This window comes from Panthera leo, chromosome A2, assembly GCF_018350215.1.
Source record: "Panthera leo isolate Ple1 chromosome A2, P.leo_Ple1_pat1.1, whole genome shotgun sequence".
In the NCBI taxonomy this organism is placed as follows: domain Eukaryota; kingdom Metazoa; phylum Chordata; class Mammalia; order Carnivora; family Felidae; genus Panthera; species Panthera leo.
Window position 1 is genome coordinate 69,750,508 of NC_056680.1, and position 23,571 is coordinate 69,774,078.

Consider the following 23,571-nt stretch of genomic DNA (forward strand, 5'->3'; position numbering starts at 1 on the left):
AAGTCATCTCCCCAAAGTGAAAAAGTCTGGTTGGTAGGGGCTTTCAGGCCAGTGGAATGCAAGACTCATCAGTCCAAGGACTGGTGAGCTTTGCTGTACAACCTGCTGAGGTCAAAGAGTGTGATTTAGGACTATAACATTTCTCAGGATTATTTCATTTTCTTTGGTTCTAGAGGTACAGGAGACAGCTCTGGCACTGAATGTGGGAGAGTGTGTTTTGACATTGAACCAAGGTGGCGTTTTGCCCATCAGATGGAGTGTAAGCATGGAGGCCTGGGGTGAAGGGAGCCATGCCAGATGGGAAGGAGATGGCAAGTCTGAGGCGCAAATGAACTTGGTGAGCAGCTGTGATAGGGGGAGGAGGTGGGAACACTGGCTTTAGAATGACTGATGGTGGGATTTTAGAGTTTTCAATTTCAAATATGGCACAGTTCTGGGTGATAATGAGTCTGGGAGAGCCATTATGGGAGCAGGTGGATGAAGTGCAATGTAGGTCAAGGCCTCTGGGGTTAGGGAAGTTAGGTCTATTCTCTACACCCACCTTTATTCACATAATGTTTCAAGGAATGTGTAAAGAATCCCCTCCTTCATATTGCCAAAGTTGTTTAAATATTGCATATGCGAGGCATTTTTATTTGGTTTTCATAGCGCCATGTGTGAGGAAACAGTGTTGCTGAGAAACCTTGAAATTTTCCTTATCTGCCACGAAAGAGACTCTGCCAACACAAGATAATGACAGGATATTATCTTCTGATTGCTAATTAGCAACTAAAATGAGTGTCTAGCCCTGATGCCTGCCAAGTGCCCGCTATTAATATCAGCCTTGCAGGGAGCAAACGAGTAAGAACAAGGCTGCTTGTTCCTCAACATGGTGGCCAAATGAACGACTTCTTTTTAGAGAAATCTCTTCTAGAAGTATATAATGCAAATTATCTGTGTCTGTAGTGGGTTGAATGGTGCCCCCCAAAAATATACATCCACTTCCTAAACCTTGGAATCTGGGAATGTGAACTTATTTGGAAAAAGGGTCTTTGCAGATATGATTAAGGATCTCAAGATGAGATCACTTGGATTATTTACATGGGCCCTAAATTCACTGACAAATGTCCTTACTAGAGACAGAAGACAAGACATAGAAACAGGGGAAAGGCCACAAAAAGACAGAAACAGAGATTGGAGTGACAGCCACAAGCCAAAAAGTGCTTAGAGCCACCAGAAGCTGAATGAGGTAAGAAAGGATTCTCCTCTAGAGACTTCAGAGGGAGCATGTCTTTACCAACACTTTGATTTTGGGATTCTGGCCTCCGGACTAAGAATGTCCAGTCTGTGGTAATTTGGTATGGCAACCCTAGGAAAGTAATATTGAGCACAAATATGGAATCCAAAAATCCTCTTCTTCAGGTTTCTGGAATGCATATTGTATATTCTCAATAAGCATATTGTTATGTAGTTTGTAAGTTGATCCACTAAAGTCATAATATTTAATTTTATGAAAGAACAAAATTTATCTAATTTTGAATGAGACATGGAGTCTAGTTCCATGCCCAGAATTATGCAGAAAAGTTGGCCGAAAAGGGCTGCTTGCTGGATCACTAAAATACTCTCAAATCTGCTATATTCTCATCTAACTGAGTAACTTAGGAAAGTTAAGTTTCAAAAATCTTAATTATCTGAGCTACACAGAGCAGAGAATATAGGAATAGCAATGTCGCTGTGCTCTAAGCAGAATCCACAATGCCTAACTGACCCTTTAAACGTTATGTCCCTCTCTTGCCTATGACTCATTGAGCAATGCACAATATTTCACTAAAACTCAGGTTAAAAAATAATCAATTTGATATTGCCTAAACAACTATTAGGCCTACTTGCCTTCTTTCCGAAAAATCATAATGAGGTACCTACCATTTTTGGGCACTGGCTGGTTGTTGGCCTACTTGAATGAACACAACAGAAAAGGCTCCCAAGTTCCCATGGAGCATACTATCTAGCGACTTAGGGTTCAGGAAATTATTAGAATTACTGAAAGCCTCAACTACAGTGACATTCTTTAATTTTCATGTGAGTGGCAAAATAACAGTGGCTCTGACAACACCAAGTTCTACACATGTACCGATGTAACCAGGAAAGCAGGGTGACTTGAAGCTACTTAAGTAATTGGTTCTGAATTAACTGTATTGATAGAGGGAGAGTATGGGAAACATAAACCAAACAAAATAATAAACAAATATGATATTGAGGCTTGCAACTATGTTTTATTTGGCTTCAGTGTTTTGAAGATTTATCTAGTAACTGTACTTTTCTTTAGATGATAGAATTAGTTGATATTCTTTGAGATTATAATATAAAGACAAAGTCCCTAGGAACCTGGACAGTAGGGAAAGCCAATTTTGGGGTCTACATTTGTTACTCATCATCTGAAAACTTGAAGCCCTTCTTGCCCTTTTTGCCCTTAAAGATCCCAAAGTCCCAAGGCATCTGCCCAGCCTATGCCTGGGGGTCTGTCTCCTGGATCATATTAGATACTTCCTTAGAAACCAATGATCTCCCTCCTCAGATCACTTGGATCCCTTGATCCTGTTCTCAACTTGATTAAGGTTAAACATCTGTCCCTGGCTCACCTCTGCAAATGCCATTCTCAACACTTTTTCTCAAACAGCTTTACTATTTTCAATTTAGGAAACCCATTCTAGGTGGTTCATATTGATCCCAACCCTTTGTTCACTCCCGTTTCTGTTGCTGCCAAACTCCACCCTTCCCCCTGCCATGAATATACATCTCATCTCATGAGATTGAGGCTAAACAGAAAATAAACCTCTATATTTTCACATAACTTATGTCTCTTTCAGTTTCTCTCAATAGACAAGGTGCTATTGACTCTCTTAATTCCATTCAGTATTTAAATAAATCAGAAAATGAACAAATTTCATGGAAAGTGCATCTTTCAGTGACTTAAACAATAGCTCCAACTTTGTCAATTTTTATACTTAGAAAGAGTCAAGCCTATGGATTCTCAGCCATGATGTTGGCCACATATTCTAATTTATCCTTGGGCTTGACATTGTTACTAGAATGCTCTCCTTTTTCTTTGTGCTCAAAGCAAATATTTAAGGTGGGCAGCATCAATTATCATTTATTTAATCAAGCCATAATAAATATATTCATAAAAAAGAGTTTGAGTCATATAATCAAAGCATAATTTTTAATCCCCATTTTATATATATGATGCAGTCAGGTAATGTAAATAGTCTGGTCAAATTAATTAACTCTGATTCTTTCAGAAGCATTCCTCAGTTTAAATCCCAATACACCAGGGAAATCAAGAGAACAGTAAATGGCATCTCTCCTTCCTGTGCAGCAAGGAGTTTCTTCCACCCTTCCACCAATGATTGATCATACAAAATCTGCTATAACTTCTTTTCCAATACTGTAAGCACACAGGAGAGCTGGAGCAAAATAACAGCCTGAAAACCCAGATCTTCTCTACAGTGGGAACTTTTTTTTTTTTTTTTCTTTTAAATCCTTTCAATTTTAGGTCTACAATGGGCATGTCACAACTTTTGCACTCCTCTCTTCCCTTCTACAAATAAGGGATAATAATGTTAACATTTGCTTACCTACCACACAGGAGAATTAAAAACAAGAGTAATTTAATGTTAATAGGTTCTTTGAAGATGAAAAGGCCTTTGTAATTGCTAAGATATATTCTACTTTATAAACCTATCTCAAAGATACTCCTCTTTCCTTATGCTCATAACAATTATTAATTAAACATAATTATCCTTTCTCAACCTCATTATTTAAGTGCATACAATATTTATGATGTTCCCACACAGTGTACATTTCTATGCTTTACCAAATATCATTGCCTTCGTTTTTGGATTTTTATGTTTTCTAACTTCTCACACTTTGGTAAATTGAGTGAAAATCTGTTGTTTCTGCCTGTGGTGATTTCATTACTCTGTGTGAAAACTGCATGAACTTCTAGCTTTCTTCTTCCCATGTCTCTGAGGGCTCATGAAGCTGCCAGCATCTATGGCAGTGTTTCTTCAAGCGTGGCGACCCTTCTGTTGGCATCAGACTCCCTGGGGTGCTTGTTAAAATATGGGTGCCTGGAGATGAGACTCTGTGGATGGGTTCTGGAAATCTGCATTTAGAACAAGTTCTGCAGTTGCCAACTAAAGAGAACCATGGGCTTCATATCCCTCGTCCTTTTATTTATTTATTTTTAAATGGGAAAAAAAAGGTCTGAAAGTAAGAAGTGAAGTTTTGCCTTAGTTATCAGCCATTGTGCTTTCAGCACAGACATCAGAGAAGGGATGGGGTATAAAGCCCTGTCTCTTCTCAAAGCAGAGGGTACAAAGTGACCTGCTTGGCCTCCCCTCAGGCCACTTACCTGCAGCCACACACATCTGTCTGTGCCACCTGCCACCCCGATAAATAGGAAGGTTCTTCTTTTTGCCAAAGCTAATCCCCTTTACACATTACCAACCTCACGTGTGCATCTGCAGCCTCCACTAGTCAGTTCTTTCCCTCTGTCCAGGAAGTGGGAGCTGTCCCGGGTTCAAAGATTCTCTCTTCACTCGTGTGACAGTGTCTTTCCTCCTGTCCCTTCAGGGCTCTTGTCCCATCAATTTTCTGCTCTCTCTTAGAAGTCAAGTCTTTGCCTCTTTTCTTACATCATCTCCTTACATGCTTCTAGCTGCTGCACACCGCTAGGCTCCCAGAAAGAGACACTTTTCAGGGCCATTGATTGCTAAAATAATTTTTTTAATAGAAGTATAATTAATATACACTATCCTACTAGCTTCAGGGGTACATCATTACAAATTTATACATTACAAGATGCTCACCACGGTAGTCTAGTTATCATCTGTCCACCATACCAAGTTATGACAATGTTACTGATTCTATTCTCTATGCTGGACATTACGTCCCCATAACTTACGGAAGCAGAACTCCCTTTGGAAAGTGAACACACCTTGCAAACATCAGGGGCAAATGCAACAACAATAATATCCCTGCTACGGAGCTGTTCTGGAACAAGTGTTAGGAAAGTGAGGTTTTGATTCTTTGCAGCTCCTAGTCCTCCCAGAGGGGTGACATTTCCTTGTTCCTTGTTCCGTGCCACACCCACCATTGTTTCATTCCCTGTTTGGTGCACATTCCTGCTAGCTGAGTTCAGCGTTTGGCCCCAAGCTAGTCTCCCATTTCCACAGCTTATCCTGGGCTGCACTTGGCCCTGGCATCTCCACCGGTGGTTTTGTCTGTAATTGCTCCCTCCTGGTCTAGAGGAAGACTGAGGCATGGTATTGGGCCCTCCTGTGCAGCTGTAGGCCTGCTAGAAGGGACAGGGTAGCCGGTGGTGTAGATGACAGCACTCAGCCTAAGAGAACCGGCTGCCTGCAGCCCTCCCAAGGGACTCCACTGGTATTCTGATCCCTGAGAGGGATGTCCTCTAATCTTTGCCCCTGGGTCCATGTGGCAGTGGTTGTGGAAGCAAATGATTACAGTAGGTGGGAGGCTCCCTTCTGGATGGACAAGAAGGAAGCAGAGCATGGAGTTAGGGGCCTGACTGCACCGAGGTTCTTGCCTGGTCCCCACTCAGAGGCTGAGTCATGCTGCTCAGGTAGCCAGAGATGTCTAATAGGTGACTTGTTCCAATGTTGACTGTGTTTTTATGACACTAAAATAGGCCTGCAGAAATATTCTTTATCCTGCAAAAATGTTGCTGCCCTGGTTCAGCCACAAGACACTTAATCTCTTCCGAACCCCTTTCCATATGGGAACATTAAAACAGTTGTTCTCAACCGGGAGACATCTGCCTCCCAGGAGACATTTGGTGATGTCTGGAGACATTTCTGGTTGTCACAACTGGGGGTGGTGATGGGGTGCAACTGTACCTAGTGAGCAGAGGCAAGGGACACTGTTAAACATTCTCCAGCACATGGGACAGTCCCTACAGTAAAGAATTATCTGGCCCAAATGTCAACAGTGCTGAGGCTGAGAAATTGCGGATCAGATCGAAGGAAGCACTCTAGCTCTCTCTAGCACCTTCTCATGTCCCTGTAAAATGTGAAGGAAAGAAAAATAGCATCTACATTTAAATGCATATGGGGTGCCTATTACTTACTCAGTACTTTTACAACCACCATGCAGAATAGGCACTGTTATCTCAAGGACGCTGAGATTCAGACAGGGTAAGACACCAGACCAGGCTCACACAGCAATGAAGAGCTGGAGTAGGAATTTATACCCGTGTTTGCCTGGCTCTGATGTCATCACCCTTGCTGAATGGCACCCTGCCTTAGGAACTGGAGAGCTGCCTCCATGCCAGAAACCATGCTGGGTGCAAAGGGTAAACAAAGACAATGGGGGTGGGGGAGGGGGGGTTGCCTGATCCAGTTTCAGAACTATCACAGATCTTTACAATGCAAGGAGCCAGGGAGAGATGGAAAGAGAAATGCAGGCAGGAGGCACCCAGAGCAGTGTTTTTCAAACTCTTTTGAACAGACGCATAGAGATAGGGAAGGAGAAGGATTTGAGTGCGCAGGTAAGCAGCCACTCTGCTCCTGGAGGTGACAGGCTCTGCTTTCATTGTTCTGGGTACTGGGATTGAACACGAATTCCATTGGCAAGCAAAGTTTCAGCTAAAAGTATTTGAACGCCTTTGTTTCTAAAAGAACTCAAGAGAAGATGAAGTTGTTTTTCAGAAGAAAGTTCAGGAGAGCAATAAGGAAGGAACCACAAAATATTTTACATGGGCTTTAAGGGCCAGTGAAACATGGACCCCTGTGACTGAAAGAAGAGGGACAGAGGAACATTAGGGAGTGGAAGGGAGTGGAGTGCAGCCCCGGGGAGATGAAGGGGGAGGACAAAGTAGGAGCTGGCCAGGGGAGTCCGATGGTGTCTTAAGGCCAGAGGTCTCAGAACTCGGGCTGTCCTGAGGATCTGAGGAAGCCGTACTTCATTCTGTAGACAGTGGGAATTAGTGAAGATTTTTGTGCCGAGTGACAGGGGGAGGGGTGGCAGAATGAGGTGGAGAAAGGAGGAGACCAGGCTGGGAGAGGCAAGGTAGCACATGTACACATGGCACTTACAACATGCCCCAGGAGGCTCCCTGCGGGGCCGTCCCTGTGCCCAGCACCAAGTGCCCAGGAATGGGAGCGCACAGAGGAATTCATGCCTGAGACGTGCTTCCCTCCAATAATCAGCTAAGCCCTTTGTAGCAAATGGCATTTTAGCTATTAGGAATTTACTTTTTAAAAATTACACACATGTAATTTTTAGATAAATTTTTATTGTTGTTGGTTTTGTGTTCTCCTGGCTCGATTGGCTCCTCTCTCCTCACCTCATCTCCTGTGACTCACGTTGACTAAGACGTATCCTCCCGCATTTTTCATATAAATCCTATAATCACATACTAATTTATTTATATTTATATATCTGTGTTTATACACACATAGGTTTTGCATCAATGTTTCCCAATTTTGGATCCTATTGTTCATACTTTTCTACTTCTTTCTTCTCTCTACATATCTTGAAGAAATCCCCCTTCATCATCTGGCAAGGTTCTATGTCAGTGCTTTGCTGCCTCATGTCACTGTACAATGTGGATCTGCTGGAATGAAGTTAACCAGTCCCTGAGGATGGACATTTAGTTGCTTCTACATCGTGTCTTTGCAGAGGATGCTGAAATAAACACCCTTGTTGGTTTTGTTAGGCAGCACAGGACAGCTGTTAAAAGTCTACATTCTAGAGCTGGACTGAGTTTGATTTCTGGCTCTGACACTTATTAGCTGTGTTACCTTGGGAAAGTATTAAACCTGAGTATCAGTTCCCTCATTTGTAAAATAGAAGATCATAATAAGATGTGTAACTCATGTAGAGCCTTTAAAAGATACCTGGTCCATAATAAGCACTTAATAAGTATTAGCTATTATAATTATTTTTTAAAGTTTAGTTATTTATTTTGAGAGAGAGAGTGAGCAGGGGAGGGGCAGAGAGAGAAGGAGAGAAAGGATCCCAAGCAGCTCACAGAGCAGAGCCTGATGCAGGACTTAAACTCAGAGTTGGATGCTTAATCGACTGAGCCACTCAGGTGCCCCAATATTAGCTATTACTATAGGAGTCCTCATAGTTGTGATTTTGTTTCTGTGAGATAGATTCATGGGCCAAAGGGGTATATTGGGTTTTACATTTTTAGTATATATCATTCGTTGCATTTTTAAAAATGCTGTAATAATTCATGTTCCTACTGGTAATACATGAGAGTATCCTTTTACCCATATCCCTTTCCAAAAGTGATAATATAACTTCTTAATTTTTGCCAATTTGATAGTTATGAAGTGATAAATCTTTATTACTTTATTTTGCATTCCCATGGCCATAAAATTGACAGTAAAATTGAAATTCTTTGGCTTTTTGATTATTTGGAATTTTCTCTTCTCTGAACAGCTTTTTCATGGTCTCCTTTGATTTTTGTAGAATTGTCTTCCCTCTTCCTTTCAAGTTGTAAGATCTCTTTGAAATCCATACTATAAATTTGCAATCTCAAAATCAAAAGCTTGCCTTTTGACTTTATTTATGGTATTTCTGTCATCAAAAGTATTTTAATTTTAAATATTCAAATATATCTTTTCTATTATAGATTCTAGGGTTTCAATAATGATTTTAAAAGTTTCTACCACTCAAGGTTTCTGAGTTTCTTTTATGTTTTTAATGTTTATGTTCTAGAATATCTAGAGGTTTGAATTACTGAGGTTTGAAGAAATTTTGTTACATTTTTTTACATATGCTTTCAAATTAGAAATTGAACCTATTTTTGTTGTTGCACAGCTAATTGTATTGGCATCACTAACTAATGAATCCATTCTTTTCCAGCTGAATTGAAGTACATATATTAAATCCTCAGGTCTATTTCGGATAATGCAAGTGTTCAAAGGGAGCATTCTTTCTAATGGTTTTGAAACTTTTCCAGAAATTTCTCACAAGTTCTGAAGAAAGCTGGGTTAAGAGATGAACAAAATGGACACAGTCACAACTGGTCATGCACATCTGAATGGTGACTTCTATCTAAACTGATTTATGCCCCACAGCTACTCTAGGGCATTGTTGGGAGGGCTACTCAGATTCAGTCATAGATGAGAGCCGTGAAGCTCTTGGTCTAGGAAAGATCCTAGGGACTGCTGTTGGATGACTTGGGGCAAGGGAGTTCATCTGATCCTTGACTCAAATGAAAACTACACACTGACCTCTTCTGTAAGGAGGGACCCCTTCTGTAAGGGGAGGTTGAAGGGCCAGGAGACATCCAATGGGATCTTGTGACATTGTGGTTTCTAACTACTAATTCAAGGCTCTGCACATGTAGCAAGGGATATTTAAAGTGTGTTATCCAGGACTTCTTAAGTTCCATAAAACTCTACAATTATACTTAATACCCACTTGGCCAACCTCTAAACATGTTCAAAGGAGCCTCCCTCCTCCCCCCAACCTCCCCTTGCTAAAGACCTGAAAGCAGAAGATTTTTACCACCCAAGTAGTGTCTGCTTGGAAAGGGAGAGAGGTCAGGGTAGAGGCAAAGGCTTTAAGAGATTTTCGCTTGAGAGGTCCTAGAATTTCTGGTTGTGACACTGATAATGTTAGATCTGTCACCATTACTGACATGAAATGACCACATGGACTCTAGTTGTTGCACAAAAACTGATTAAGCAGTGTCAGATTTGAAACCTGGCTTCTGAAAATTCTTCTTGTGCTGACAACTATGGAAAGAGTGACTCATACCACAGTAACTGCTTAAATGATGCATGATAATACTTAAAACAGAGTGTGTCTGACACTCCAGCATGTGGCCTCAAAATAGAGAAGGTGTTCACCTATTTCAATTGTTTAGACATCAATGCATCTTAGATTTGCTCTGGGAAAAGTGGCACTTAGAATCATCAAGACAGAAAAAGAATTTCTAGTGGTAATTTCAGAGAGGACAACTGGTAGAATCTTTAATGACATTCAAAAATAAGCACTTGTTCTGAATCCCAAGTATTCTGAATTAAAAATTAAAATGAGATTGAAATTCTTATAGCAAAGGATTTTTAACTGAGGGTTACTCCATCCATCCATCCATCCATCCATCCATCCATCCATCCATCCATCCTTCTTGCCTCCATTCCATCCTTCTTTCTTTGCTTCCTTCCACACATATTTATTGAGTGCCAAATTGTGATTAGGAAAACAGACCCTGGTCTTACAGGGCTTACATTCTAGGGGGAGAGGCAAACAATAATGAATTATAAGTATATAAGTTAAATATATAAATATGCCTTATTTCATATAGCAATAAATTCTGTCACTATAAAAAGCTGTTAAGTTGGAGAATTATAAATGGATGGGATATTTTAAATTGAGTGATCAGGCCTTTAGAGATGTTTAAGCTGAATGTGAATCTTTACTATTCAAGCATAATAATCTGAAAATATATGCATTTTCACCATTCATACTTTATAGTAGATACAAAAATAAGATTGGAGTTTTGCAAATTTATAGTTTTGTTGCTTCCATTCAAAAATCTATGAGAATTTCTTACTTGATATTTTCTTATACATCATATTTGGCAAGTGGGAAATTTCATATACTTAAACCCCCATCATCTATAATCCAACATCAAGTGTTGATCATTTGTTCATTATCCTTCTGAAATAACTTTCCATTACCACTGTTTCTGCCCTAGTTTATTTTCTTTTGAAAGAACTATTTCAACAGCCTCTTAAATGACACCCCATCACCCACTCCAAATCAACTACTTATAACCAGAGCTGACTTTCTAAAATACAGATCTGATCAAGACATTCCTCTAAAAATATTACATTGTCATCTTCATGATAAAATCTGAACTCCCTGGAATCCCATCAGAAGCCCTTTCCTACCGGACATGAGGATGCCTTTATATCCTCCTTATGTCTCATTTTGCATCCACACCAAACTGACGTGTTTGTTCACCCCTCCACCCCACTGTGAATGTTGGGACCTCTATCTGGAAGTCCCTTATTCCCACTCATTCTTAAAGCTCCTTATACCTAATACCAATTACCATACAATGTGATATGTGCATAATAAGGTATATATGGCAATTATCACTTTGTATTGTAATTTGCCTTATTAAGTACCTGCCTTTGCCTTAGTATGATGTTTAGAGCCTGATGCTGGAGCCAGGTTGCCTGGGTTCCAATCCCAACTTAGTTGATGACTATCTCTGTGACTTTGGTTATGTCTGTACCTTATTTTCTTCATCTGTAAAATCAGGATACTCAGTATCGGGTTATAGTATTGTTATACAAAAATGTCTAGAACATTGCCTGGCATGGTTAGTAAGCTTTCAATGGATGCTTTATTATTTAGTTTTATATTAATTTCTGTATCTCCAGGGACATAAAATCAGCATACAATAGAGATTAAAAGAATAAAAATATCAGCATATGAACACCTCACTACTATGCAAATGGAATAATCATGATCAAAGAAGTAAGATATGGAATTTGTAGTATTAGTTTGAGATTTTTGTAGTCAAAGACACATACGGTAGATATACAGTTTAGCAAATGGTAATAACTCTAGTGGATGGATTGAAAGTCCTGAATTGTAGAAGCTCTTCTGGTTATTTTTAATCCCTGCCTTACACCTTCATGGGTTTCCCACCATTCCTTGCCTTGCATGGTGACCTTGGGACAGGCTGCTATGGGCTACAAAATCTGGAGATCTCTTGCCTTCTGGTCTATGGTTGGTTTGGCTGATGGGACTGGAAGATGGAAGAAAGTGTCAGGATACTCTTTTCCAGCCAGTCTCTGCCTGACTCATGTCTTTTGTGACCACAAGTCCCATGAGAGGACCAACAGGGCTTTAACTCCATCTGCTCTCTCTTGCTTGTCATGAGTGTTATCACTGCTGATTGACAGGATCCTTATCACCTTGGAAAGTCAGTGGTACAGATAAATAAAGAAACAGCAATTACAAGACATCCTTTTAGGGCTATGACAAAAACTTGGATTTTTTTTTTAGTTTAGTAATTGTATATATAGATTCCTCACTGTATTTATTCATATTGGGATCTCTTGACACTTGACTAGAAACAAAGGGAAGCAAGTGGAATCCATATACCCTTCTATATATGCTTTGGATTTCCCTGGCTGTTTTCCAGTGTATGTGAAGCCCACAATTAGCAAGCAGGAGCCAGAGAATTTCAAGTGGCTGCAGTCAGGTGGGAGCTTGCAGGGAAGGCCCCTCTGCCCATCTCTTTGGGTAGTGCCTGGCCTGCAAGTGACTGATGGAGAGGCCCTGAGCAGTGTGAGAAGAGATGGAGGCTTTCTGTCAGTAACAGGTAGAGTTTGGGCACCGAGCAGAGTGCAAAGCTCCCAGGGGACATGTGCGTTTACTGCTGACATTGTAAGAGCTTTAAAACCATAGATGATTTTAAAAAAAGTGTGACTTTTGAGCAATTAATTGCACATGGAAGGTATGAGCCCTCTATATTAATGGCCCTGGTACAAGGAAGGTGTGGCTTGTGGAACAATACTCATTTATGAAGCCAATCTTCAAAGACATGTTATTTCAAACACCTCAAAGTAGCAGGTGTGTGCTAAAATAAAATAAGATGGATCTGTCTCTGCTCCAATGGAGTTTACTTTCAAGGGGGGAATCACATAAAACAGAGTATGAGACACAGAAGAAGGCCAGAGAAAGATAAAGACTAGAATAACAAATGAGCAAAAAGTGACCAGTGCAAGGATGCCTCCTCCAGCCACACCTGAGCAACATTTCAAGCCTGGGTGATGTTTGAATCCTGCAAAGCTGACTAATTTTCTCACTTTTCATTTCTGGTGTATATAGTGAAAAGGAGGGAGTCACTCCTCCTCCCTGGCAGACCCCTGCACAGGCCTGTTCTGCATCAGGAACAATTTCCAGCTTTACAAAGTCAAGGCTGTGACCGTGATGGGTCTCCTAATCTTTATGATCTGTTTTCTTAGGTGTGATGTATTGGTCACATCAAGAATCATCTTTCTAACTGCGCATGTGGGTGGTGGGATAAAATGTCCTGGGGACTAAGGAAGGAAGGAGAGCCTTGCACCTAGGTCTAAGATCAGCCACAGCTCTGCCCAAGGTTGGGGGTGGGGGGAGTGGCACCTGCTTGGGCCATCAGATTTGAGAACTCAGGATTCAGGTTTCCTCAGTGTTGTCAACCTCCTGGCTGCAAGGGTGACAGTAACAAAGCCTCGGGCGGGGGCCTCAGTACCCACTCACTGCCCACACATTGTGCAAGGCCTAGAGTGACGTCAAGGTGTGAGCCCTCCTTGGCGCCCCTCAGTATAAGGCCCACCAAAGAGCTAACCTAGCACTTGAGGGAGCTCAGTTTTCTTTGTAAAACCATTTGCTACAAGACACAAGGATGGCTCGTAGGAAAATACCCCGAAGGGATAGCTGCAGCATCACCATTTGGCTGAGATGCCCACAACCCAGGTTTCCCTCCCAAAGCTAAAGCAAACTGTGCCCCAGTGCCTAGGTTTGCTCAGCCATGGCCATGACCGCCCAAAGGAAACCTGTTCCCTGCTCCCAGGACCCCCAAGGTGAGGATGAGAGAAGAGTTTGAATTTCAGGGCTTTTTCAGGGACCCGCGACTCTGCCCACACCCACGTGAATTTCACCATACAATCTGGCGCCTGTGCTGGTTCTGCATCCCTTGTCTCCACCAGCCCAGGGCTAGAGGGACTGGAGGTTCAGAGCTTCAGCCTCACATCAGAGGAGAGGTCCCTGCTCACTTTATAACAATTTGTTGTGCAACGTGCAGCACCACAGGGAACTCATCTGAATGAGCTTTGTGTAGACTGCTAGCTGCTCAGAAAGCTACCTGCAATTTTGTTCCAAGCTAAACAGTAAATATCCTCAAGGAGACTGGGAACGTCCTCAGGCGGAAGTCCTCACATCCCTTCCTTTGGGGAGATGAGGTTAGCTAGCACCTCCAGGGCAGTCATTTTCGGGCCTTTGACCTTTCTGAAGGAGCCATCCAGAGAACTCTGTTACTGCCTGCAATATCCCCGAATAGCCAGTTTCCTTCCTCACTGCAGTGAAGTAACTCACACATGGATAGAGCATCTTTAGCGCCTCTGTGCCAGAGATGAGCAGAGGGCAACCAGCCAGATTGACAGCAGGGGCTGGGCAGTTGGCCAGCCACCTTATCCAGTGGCAGGTGACTGAGGCCACCCTCATGTAGCACATGAGCAGGTCACAAGTCCAGCAAGTCTTCTGTGCTTCTCATTAGACCTCCATCTGTAGCCTCACTCCCTGTTTGCACGAAAACATGCTCAACTGCAAGGTTTTCTTCAAAATGTTGAGTCCCCATAATGCCACCATAGAGCTGACCCCGTGACCCTGTGCCACCATCCAAATGCGGCTCCCTTGGTCATCTCAACGCTCTTACTTCCTTGATGACCTCAGTTCTGTTCACTGAATCATATGTTCTGGAGCCCTGGAGCCCTGGAGCTCCCCTTCTATTGCCTGCACACCCCCTCTGCTTCCACCCCTCCAGCCCTCCTCTCCCTGCCCCAGCAGGTCTCCCCTGAGCACCTCCTGTTCCACCAGGCTGCTCCTTCTGTTGTCACTCTCATCCTAGGCGCGCAGCTCTCTGCCCATTCCTTCTTAGCTTTTTCAGGGACCCGCGACTCTGCCCACACCTTGCACATCCATGTTGTCCACTTCACCGCGGTCCTCTGCTCTGCTGGCCCTCCACCCAAGCTCTGCGGGCTCTCACCTCCTCTCACAGCTAAGTCACTCGGCTGTCTTCCAAACCTCAATTTCTAGCCCAGATGCTCTCCTGCCAACCAGGGCTCTAGTTCCAGTTACATAATACATCAATCTGTCTTTATAACAGAAACTGCAAACTACCTGTAAAAGAGTGAATTCCTCATCTTTCCTCTAAATATTGTTTACTTCACATAACTCCTGTTACAGCTAGCAGTATCAGCCCACCCAACCGGGAACTCCAGACACATGCTATACTTCTCTCTCTCTCTCACCTCTACATTCTGTCCGTGAACAAACTAGCTCCATCTCTTCTCCCTCCAGGATGTCCCTGAAGTCAGTCCCTTCCTTTTTCAGATGCTGCCTCTGCCTGAGTTTGAACCTCTATTTCTCCCCTTGACTCATCAACAGCTTTATAGCTAGCCTTGCTCTTTCCAGCCTTACCTCCTCAAATGTGTCTCCATGCTATAGCAAGATTTGTTTTTCAAAACCACAAATCCGGTGACAGCATTCTCCATACAGGGTCATCTGCCTCTCCCTTCCGTCCCCAGCCTCACCTCCCACCACAACCCCGAGGTCATTCTCTGCTCTGATCTGTCTTCACTGCTTGCTGAAGGCTCCATTCCCTTTCATGCTTTTCAATTCTTACTTCCCATTTTGGTTTCTGCGAAGGTCTTCTCTCCCTTTCTCTGCTGAGTCTCCTGTTCAACTGTTCCTTAAGACTTGGTGCAATTAATCATCCCCTTTTTTTATAAGATATACTGGGTTCACTCCCCACTCCCCACCCCCTACCTTGGGTGGAGTGAGACATTTCTTCCTGTGATTTAGCACAGTTCTCGGGCTTATATATGCACCCCAGACTTAACACACACAAATGCACATGCACGTTAAGTATAACCTGGCATTTAGGACACTGTAGCGTAGCTGTTGGTCTACTCTTGTGCTTCTCCCACTCCCACTCCACAATTTCATCTTTATATTATCCTGACACATAGTACATACTTGGTTTATAATTGCTAAATTCATGAAGCATCCCCATAATACCTTAGCATAGTCATATGTGGTATCATATTTGATGAAAATATTTATTGATTGCTCATTCTCATTCATGACTTCTAAGGCACCGTCTTTTTTTTTTAAATTTTTTTTTAATGTTTATTTATTTTTGAGACAGAGAGAGACAGAGCATGAATGGGGGAGGGTCAGAGAGAGGGAGACACAGAATCTGAAACAGGCTCCAGGCTCTGAGCTGTCAGCACAGAGCCCGACGTGGGGCTCGAACCCACGGACCGCGAGATCACGACCTGAGCCAAAGTCGGACACTTAACCGACTCAGCCACCCAGGCGCCCCTAAGGCACCGTCTTAAATTTCATGCTCACAGTATAATCTGTGTATGTAGGTACTCTTGTGCCACGGGCACTACAGCACTCTCTACTGTTGGAATGAACCCTGCCTGATATGACCTAAGTCAGAGCTGGCATTCAATTGTCAGGGTCATAAGTCCCCTTAAGGGCCACTTGCCTGCTCCACCGGCCCTGTCTCTGTGTTTCTGCCTCACAGACTTCAACATCCACTCATTGATAAATTACAGGAAAAGGAGCAACAAAGGGCAACCTTTGGTTCTTCCCTTATGTCAAACACTTGATGTAGACACAATGCTGCCTCAGCTCAAGAACTTCAGAGCTCAGAGTTTTTGGAGAGAGAGGACGTGTGCAATAGCTGGAAGCTTCAGCAGAGGTGAGTTATTCGGATGCTGTAAACCAAAATGCGGGGATCAGGGCTCTGAGCCCAGGAGGCCACGTATCACCCCAGGAATTCCCTTTGCCAGTAGCTGCTGCAACACATGATAAACAAGCAATGCCAGATAAGAACCCACATCTGCAGTTTCCAGGACTCATTTCCCTCTTAACAGCAGGAGCACCTGCAGTGAGAGTGGGGGTAATTTTCAATCCAGGTGTGGTGGTGCCACAGCAGGAAAAAGCTTGCAACCTAGATGTCCTATGTGGCTTTTTGGAGACTTCTAATACCCATATCTGAGGTATCTCATCCACAGAATTGCATTGTGTTGACTGATGCTTATCTTCTTACACATCTAAGTGGTAATATGCCTCAATAAAAGAGAACAAAAGAGAGATTGGATTTTCAAGTCAGGAGGATGCTCAGAGAGCACCTGGCCCAACAGCCTTATTTCCCAGTAAGATGCAGAAGCTGACGTCCACAGTGCTAAAACCTCTGGTCCAAAGTAAAAAAAATTCAAACCCACAAATACCTCTAAGAAGCCTCCAGCAAGGACTAATGATTTTAGTAGAGTTTTCAATATTTAGTAAAAATTTCAACATTCAACTGTGTCTACTTACCTTAGGGTTTCCTCAGAAGGCAATTACTGGATTTTACATCAATTTGCAATTGATAGTAAATTTGCAGTGTCTTTAGCAATTTATTTCATGTTCTGGGTGAAAATTAACAGTCTTCCTTCTAGGGCTTTGCTGTTCACTCTCATCACCCCTCATAAGATCTGGCCCTCTGCTCTAAACAAGAAATAGTGCTGCTCAAGAAATACAATCCTACTGACTCCTGACCAGGAAAGACCAGAACTTACAATCACAGAAAGCCAGCCTTCCAGATCTTACCATTCAAGATGGTTTTCCACAAATGCCGACATGGGGCTGATCTGCACCGTGTAGGTATCATTTGCAGAGTACTCAAAGAGTCCGTAGTAAGGGTTGAAGAGCTCCTGAGACAAAAGGAAGAAGAACTCTCGCGAAGGACCACTGTAGTCCAGACTGCAAAGGAAGCAGAGGCCCGGGAAGTTCGTTACATGCGGGAGGTGGGGGCCTGTTTCTATCCAGGTTCTAGTGTGTTCTTTCAGACTCAGTGCAGGGAAAGCAGAGAGCAGCCTCTGTTCTTTACAGTGGATCCCTGCGGAAGCATAACTTGCTGTAGAAAGTAAGGATGCAGTAATTGGTAGGGATGTTGCTTACTAGATGTCCATGAATAAACCCTTAGGGCAGTATTTCTTAACCTTTTTTTCAATCATATAACACCTATTGTATAAACCACACAGCTGGTCCATTGAAAAGAAGGACTTTGTTGTGAGAGGCATAAAAGAATTTCCCGTGATAGTGCATGTGTATGAACTGAAAGAACTTCCCAGTTTGTTTTGATATACTCTCCTAGGTAGGCCGATCCTCCACTGTTGAGATGGTTTTCTATGAAATCACTGAAATGCTATGAAAAATTTGGTATGTAGTGGTGTATGCGTGTTCTAGGAGGAGGAGCTCTGTGATCAGATATTCAGAAGTGTATGCCACCTGAAAAAGTGAAGATCCAACAGCTTAAGTCTGTATTTTTGGCTCATGCACAGTATAAGGGTATAACCTCAGACTCTAGCACATGTCAATAATCTTAGGCTTTTGAAGAACATGAAATCTAAAGCTTGGCAATACCTGGAGAGAGAAAGACCTCCTGGAAGGACATGATCAGAATCACCTTGGGGCAAAGCTAAGAGCCAGCCTCCTCTTTCCTGAGCAAAATAACCAAGATACGGTGGCTCTGGCCTGCCCACATTGAGTGAGGTGTCTGCATAAAACTGCTGGTGCCTCACCCCTCCTCTCCAACAAAGGTAACGTAGAGTTTGTTTCGCTGAAGCTCCTTCCGGGAATAGGCCATCACCTGATTGAAGGTTCCTTCTAACAAGTGGTCCCGACGAATGATGAGCCTGGGAAGAAGAAGCCATGTGGGCGGTGAGTGGTGGCTCCAAGCTCTGATGTTGGAGGGTGTTCTAGGTGAGCTGTGGGTGCCCTGCCTCTCCAACAAGGTGCAGATTCCATCAGTTCAGCAATGGACTCATTTTAATGCTCTTTGCAAAACATTGGGAGCACAAGGACAACATGTACACTTTTATAATTGGATGTATTCCATCATACTGGACTACTTTTAGGATTCTTTTTGATGAATTCCAAAAAGAATCTCTTAAGTTGGATACCTCAGTTTAGACTCATATTTTAAAGATAAAAATAATAAACCTAGAGGGGAAAAATACAACTATTCACTTAGACCCCAATTACAAAGCTATAGAATCCATGGCTTTGATCAATGAGTTAAATTTGTCCCCAAAATAAGTAAAAGGAAATATACATTATTTTATTCTGTTCAAGATTCTTTGTTTTCTGAAAAGGTTTATCATTAATTTTATATATATGTCTTTGCTTGAAATCTGATTTTTCTCTCCCTCCTTCTCTTCTCTTTCCTTTCTTTCTGCTTCTCTTCCAATTTAACTTTCTTTCTTCTTTCTTCCCAACTTTTTTTCTTTCCTCCTTTACATGAACATGAATATTACCACACCAAGGAATCCAATCTCCAAAAAGTATCACAAAGGTTATGGGGGAGAAAAGGATAGAAAAATCTAGCTTCTGAATTCAGGAATAAGCACAGGAGCACTCACTTAATTTTCCCTGGACCCTGACCAAATCCTTTGGCTTCCAGTTTTCGGTAGAAATTGCGGAGCTTGGCCTCGAAGTCTCTCCGGTAGGGTGAAGGGGCTCTTGCACTGGCTCTCTGTAAACCTGCAGAGAGAAGCACATGGTCTGAAGGCCATCACTGATACGTGAAGCAATGTTAGAAGAAGGGCCAACCAGAGGCACATTCCTATGTCTTCATATTTTTCTTCTCAAAGAAGTTTCCCTTGATTTCCATTACTCTTTCAGTTACTTTTATAATAAATGGAAAAAATATTAATAAAGAGATAAAGGAATTCTGATGACAATAAACATTTAAGTCTTGCACTCCATTTCAAGTTGTATTTCTCTTAAAAATACCTTGATTAGCATATCTATTGGCTTAATTGTACTTAAATAATCTAAAACAACATAAATCAAACTAGTCTCAATTTTTCTTGTAAGTTTCTATACTATAAGAAGTGATTGTAACTATGATGAGGCAAGTCAGACTGTAATACATATGTATGTCATACTTCTCTAACTATATTGATCCTAAATTAAACATAGGTGTCCAGTAGGGCCCAGAGCATTTAGGAATTTGAATTAGATTACCTTGCATCATAGAAGAAACATTTATAATAATAATAATAATAACAACAACAGCAACAACAATAAGTCATTCACTCTATATAGAAGAGAGTTTTTATATCATTCAGGATCTTTGTAAATGTTTTATTATCTTTATACACTTTTTAATGAAAATAAGGAGTGGAAAAAATAACATTCTTTTCCAAGTTTTACAGATGGATAGAAATACAGCTTGCCCCTTCAATAACAAATAAATAGTTATATTTAATAGTTATTACTTATAAACAGGTATTATTTATTAGTTATATTGTTAATATAATATTAATAGTCATATAATTGTATATTATTATATATAATCATATATTATATATAATAATATATAATTACAATGTATGTTATAATTATATATAATTATATAATTAATAGTTATATTATTAACAACTATTTATTAGTTATTGAAGCCCCTTTAATTACTACTTATTATATTCCAGGTATTGAATCTATATTCTAAAGAAGACTGATACCAACAAACTCACAGGAATGAGAATATAATTACAAGTTGAGATGATTGCTGCTCATGAAGGAATGGAACTCAGTTCTTTGAGATCATGTTCTTTGAGAACTTGCCCTCTGGACAAGTTCAGGAAGGCTTTCCTAAGAAATAGCTGAAGAACAAGTAAGCATGAATTAGACTAAACTAGTTAGGAAAGGCCTCTATTGAACTAAGACAAGAGATGAGCTGGGAGAGGAGCAATCTAGGTAGAGGATCAGCATGTGCAAAGGTACTGCAGCAGAATGGAAAGTGGTGCTCCAGTTTATCTGGACCACAGGGTATAAGGACCAGAGTGATGCAACACAAGCGTTGAGAGGTGGGCAGGAGATGATCAAACAGGATAAAGTCTACTTTGTTAGACAGTTTTGTTTAATGCTAAGCACAATAGGCAGCCATTGCATGAGGGCTGACATGATGAGACTAGAGTTATGAAAGCATCAGTCTTTCTGAAGTAGAGGCAAAAATAAATGAGAGGGATAAGGTGGATTTAGAGAGCTTAAATTGGACTAGGGTGGTGTCAGTGGAGGTGAGAAGTAGACAGACTGGAGGTGTGTTTAGGAGGCAATGAACTGGACATAGGTAGTGAGGGAGAGGTGGGCTTCAGATTTTGTAATTGAAGGGACTGCAGTGACAGTCATTGAGAGGGGAACAATGGAAGAACAGATCTGTAGGGGAGATAATGAGCTTGGCCTTTGATGGCATTATCTTTGAATGGATGATTGGAAAGAGATATAGGTTGAGAGAGAAGAGAAGAAACCTGGGACTGAGTCTTGAGCATGGTAGGAAGTGAAGGATGAGTTTGAAAAGGTGGCCAAAGTAGTAGATGAAATGCATACAGTAGTGTCACAGAAACTAACTGAAGAGGTGACTTAGGAGGGAGAGCAGTCAATAATGTCAAATGTGGCTTAGTGTTAAATGTGAGAATTACCCAGTGAACTGTGTGCCCAGATGTCATGGTGACCTTAGTGAAGACACCTCCTCTAATGCACAGGTATGGAGCAGAAGGAGAGGCAGGCTTTGTAAGCTTGTAGGATTGGTAGCAGGCATTTGAGAAAATGTTTATCTAATGGCTTCAATTTTCTCAGTGAAGGGAGAAGGGACATATTTGCTAGGAGAGACACAGAGGGTTGGAGGTTTGAGGGGAGCATAAACACTTGAGATTGCAGTGGAGAAGTTTACAAAGGAAATGTGGCAGAGTTTTCTTTTGGGTGTTCAAGGTCCATGTGAAGTGAGAGATGACTAACTTATAATTTATAATCTGCCCTGTCAGGTGAATTTGATCAAGAACGCCTGAGCACAGATGTAGAAGATGCAGATAGCACACTTGTCTAGGGGCACAGTTCTGAAAAAAAAAAAAAAAAAAAAGAGGGGACCGTGGAATTTATATCACTGGCAGAGATGTTACTGAAATAATGAACCATGGAATCTATGCCAGATAAGGGAAGGACAGAAGGGAGGGGAGAGGTGTGCATGAACTAGAGGTCCTGATGAAGGCAAAGGACAATAACGGGGACAGCAGTTGAATAAGTGTGTTGGACGGGAACAGGATGCTTGAGTCAGTGATTTTAGAGATGACAACAAGGGTGGGAAGGTGACTGTGGGAACAAGTGGTTGTGGTGGGGAAGGGGAAGGTCATTCCAGACCAGAATTCCAGAAACCTGAAGGCCAGGGAAATGAATGGGTATCCTTGTGGATGTTGAAGCCATTCAGGATGATGGAAGGACTCAGCGAAGGAGAGGGAGACTATGAGACAGGTACCATAGTCTTTGGGAATAAGAAAAAGGCTGGTAGATGACAGCAACTGGGGGTGGGGGGAGAGACATCTGAATGGTACAAGCAGGGAAACATGAAGGGCACCAGCCCCACCTTTGGGCTCCCCAGCAACTGAAGTGTGAGGGAACCAACAGCCACCACTTGAAAAGATGTATCCTCAGTGAAATGCCAGGTTTCAGGCTACAGGTAGAACTAGAATACAAGTCTGTAGGTGCAAGTATCATTTTCTGTCCAGTAGATTACAGTATATTTTATAATATGATTTTTATGCTTCTGGTATTACCACTGCCCATGATGTATTTTTCTAATCATTTATGCTTTACAAAGTACTTTGGCATAAATATCTACGATTTGCTATCTCTGTAGCACCCAGATAAATTTCATGAAAGTCTAGAAAAATGAGAATTACAAAATTTAACATCAAAATTTTTGGATTGCGTAATCTAGAACCTCATGATCAGAGCTAGGATAATAAAGAATTAAAATGAATTGAATGATTGTTTGGATTCATGGTATTAGTAATGCCTCATTAGGAAACTTGATTCCTTTTATAAAAGTCATACAAGTAATACTCATTTAGCAAATAACTCTTTATTCTCTATTATTTTTCTATTTGTAATATGATATCTCCCCCATGCAATGATGTTAAAAGCATACTGTAGTGTCAAATGTTTCAACCAAAGTGCAGATACTTTATCAGGCTGGAACAATCTCTATAAGAAAATGGCAGATCATCATGCAGATGATGGTCCCCGCAAACGGAAGGCTCTGCTTCCCAAAAGTAAGTCATCCTGTGTGCACAGGAACATTTGACTGTCCTGATGCTGGCTCTGGAAAAGCTCTTTGTCCTTCTTTTCCCAGGCCATGGCATCTCAATTATGTTGTATGTCAGAGGCAGCACACATTGGGCATTTCCTCAGCAATGCCATTGGTGCACTGGTTTGGAGGAAATGACAAGGAGACACTGACTTAGAAACAGATTTTAGCAATTAATAAACTCTAAGAGACATTTCTGAGTGACATGAGTTGGAAGAGGCAAACTAAAAGATATTCTAGTTTTAGAGACCTATGGCAGTACTGAGTGATGCTGAGTGAGACATCCCTTCTGAGGGACTGAGCACACTGCTAAATTCTGTATTTCTTGTGAGTTTCTCCACTGGTTTCAAAAGCCAAGCTCAGATTCTGACTCTAGAAGTTGTGAGATAGGAATCTACTAGGTTTTTTTTTTTCTTTTCTTTTCTTTCTTTCTTTTTTTTTTTTTTGAGAGAGACAGAGAAAGAGAAGGAGAGAGAATGTGCATGCGTAGGTGCAGGTTAGAAGGAGGAGAGAGAGAATCTCAAGCAGGCTCCATGCCCAGTGAGAAGCTCAATGTGAGGCTTGATCTTATGACTGTGAGGTCATGACCTGAGCCCAAATCAAGAGTTAGATGCATAACC

The 23,571-nt window shown here is 41.7% G+C and overlaps 1 protein-coding gene and 1 non-coding gene across 2 annotated transcripts in view; both read right to left on the reverse strand.

Moving 5' to 3' along the window:
* The window catches only part of HECW1 (HECT, C2 and WW domain containing E3 ubiquitin protein ligase 1), a 401,044-nt gene that overhangs the window by 31,133 nt on the left and 346,340 nt on the right, over positions 1-23,571 (reverse strand). Inside the window, exons 24-26 of the mRNA XM_042914353.1 lie at positions 19,227-19,347; positions 18,387-18,500; positions 17,413-17,565 (exon numbers count right to left, since the gene is read on the reverse strand). Of these exons, the coding sequence (XP_042770287.1) occupies positions 17,413-17,565; positions 18,387-18,500; positions 19,227-19,347 (388 nt within the window). The remainder of the gene's footprint in view (positions 1-17,412; positions 17,566-18,386; positions 18,501-19,226; positions 19,348-23,571) is intronic.
* TRNAQ-UUG lies at positions 16,043-16,127 on the reverse strand. The gene has a single exon. It is a non-coding gene; the product is annotated as a tRNA-Gln (tRNA).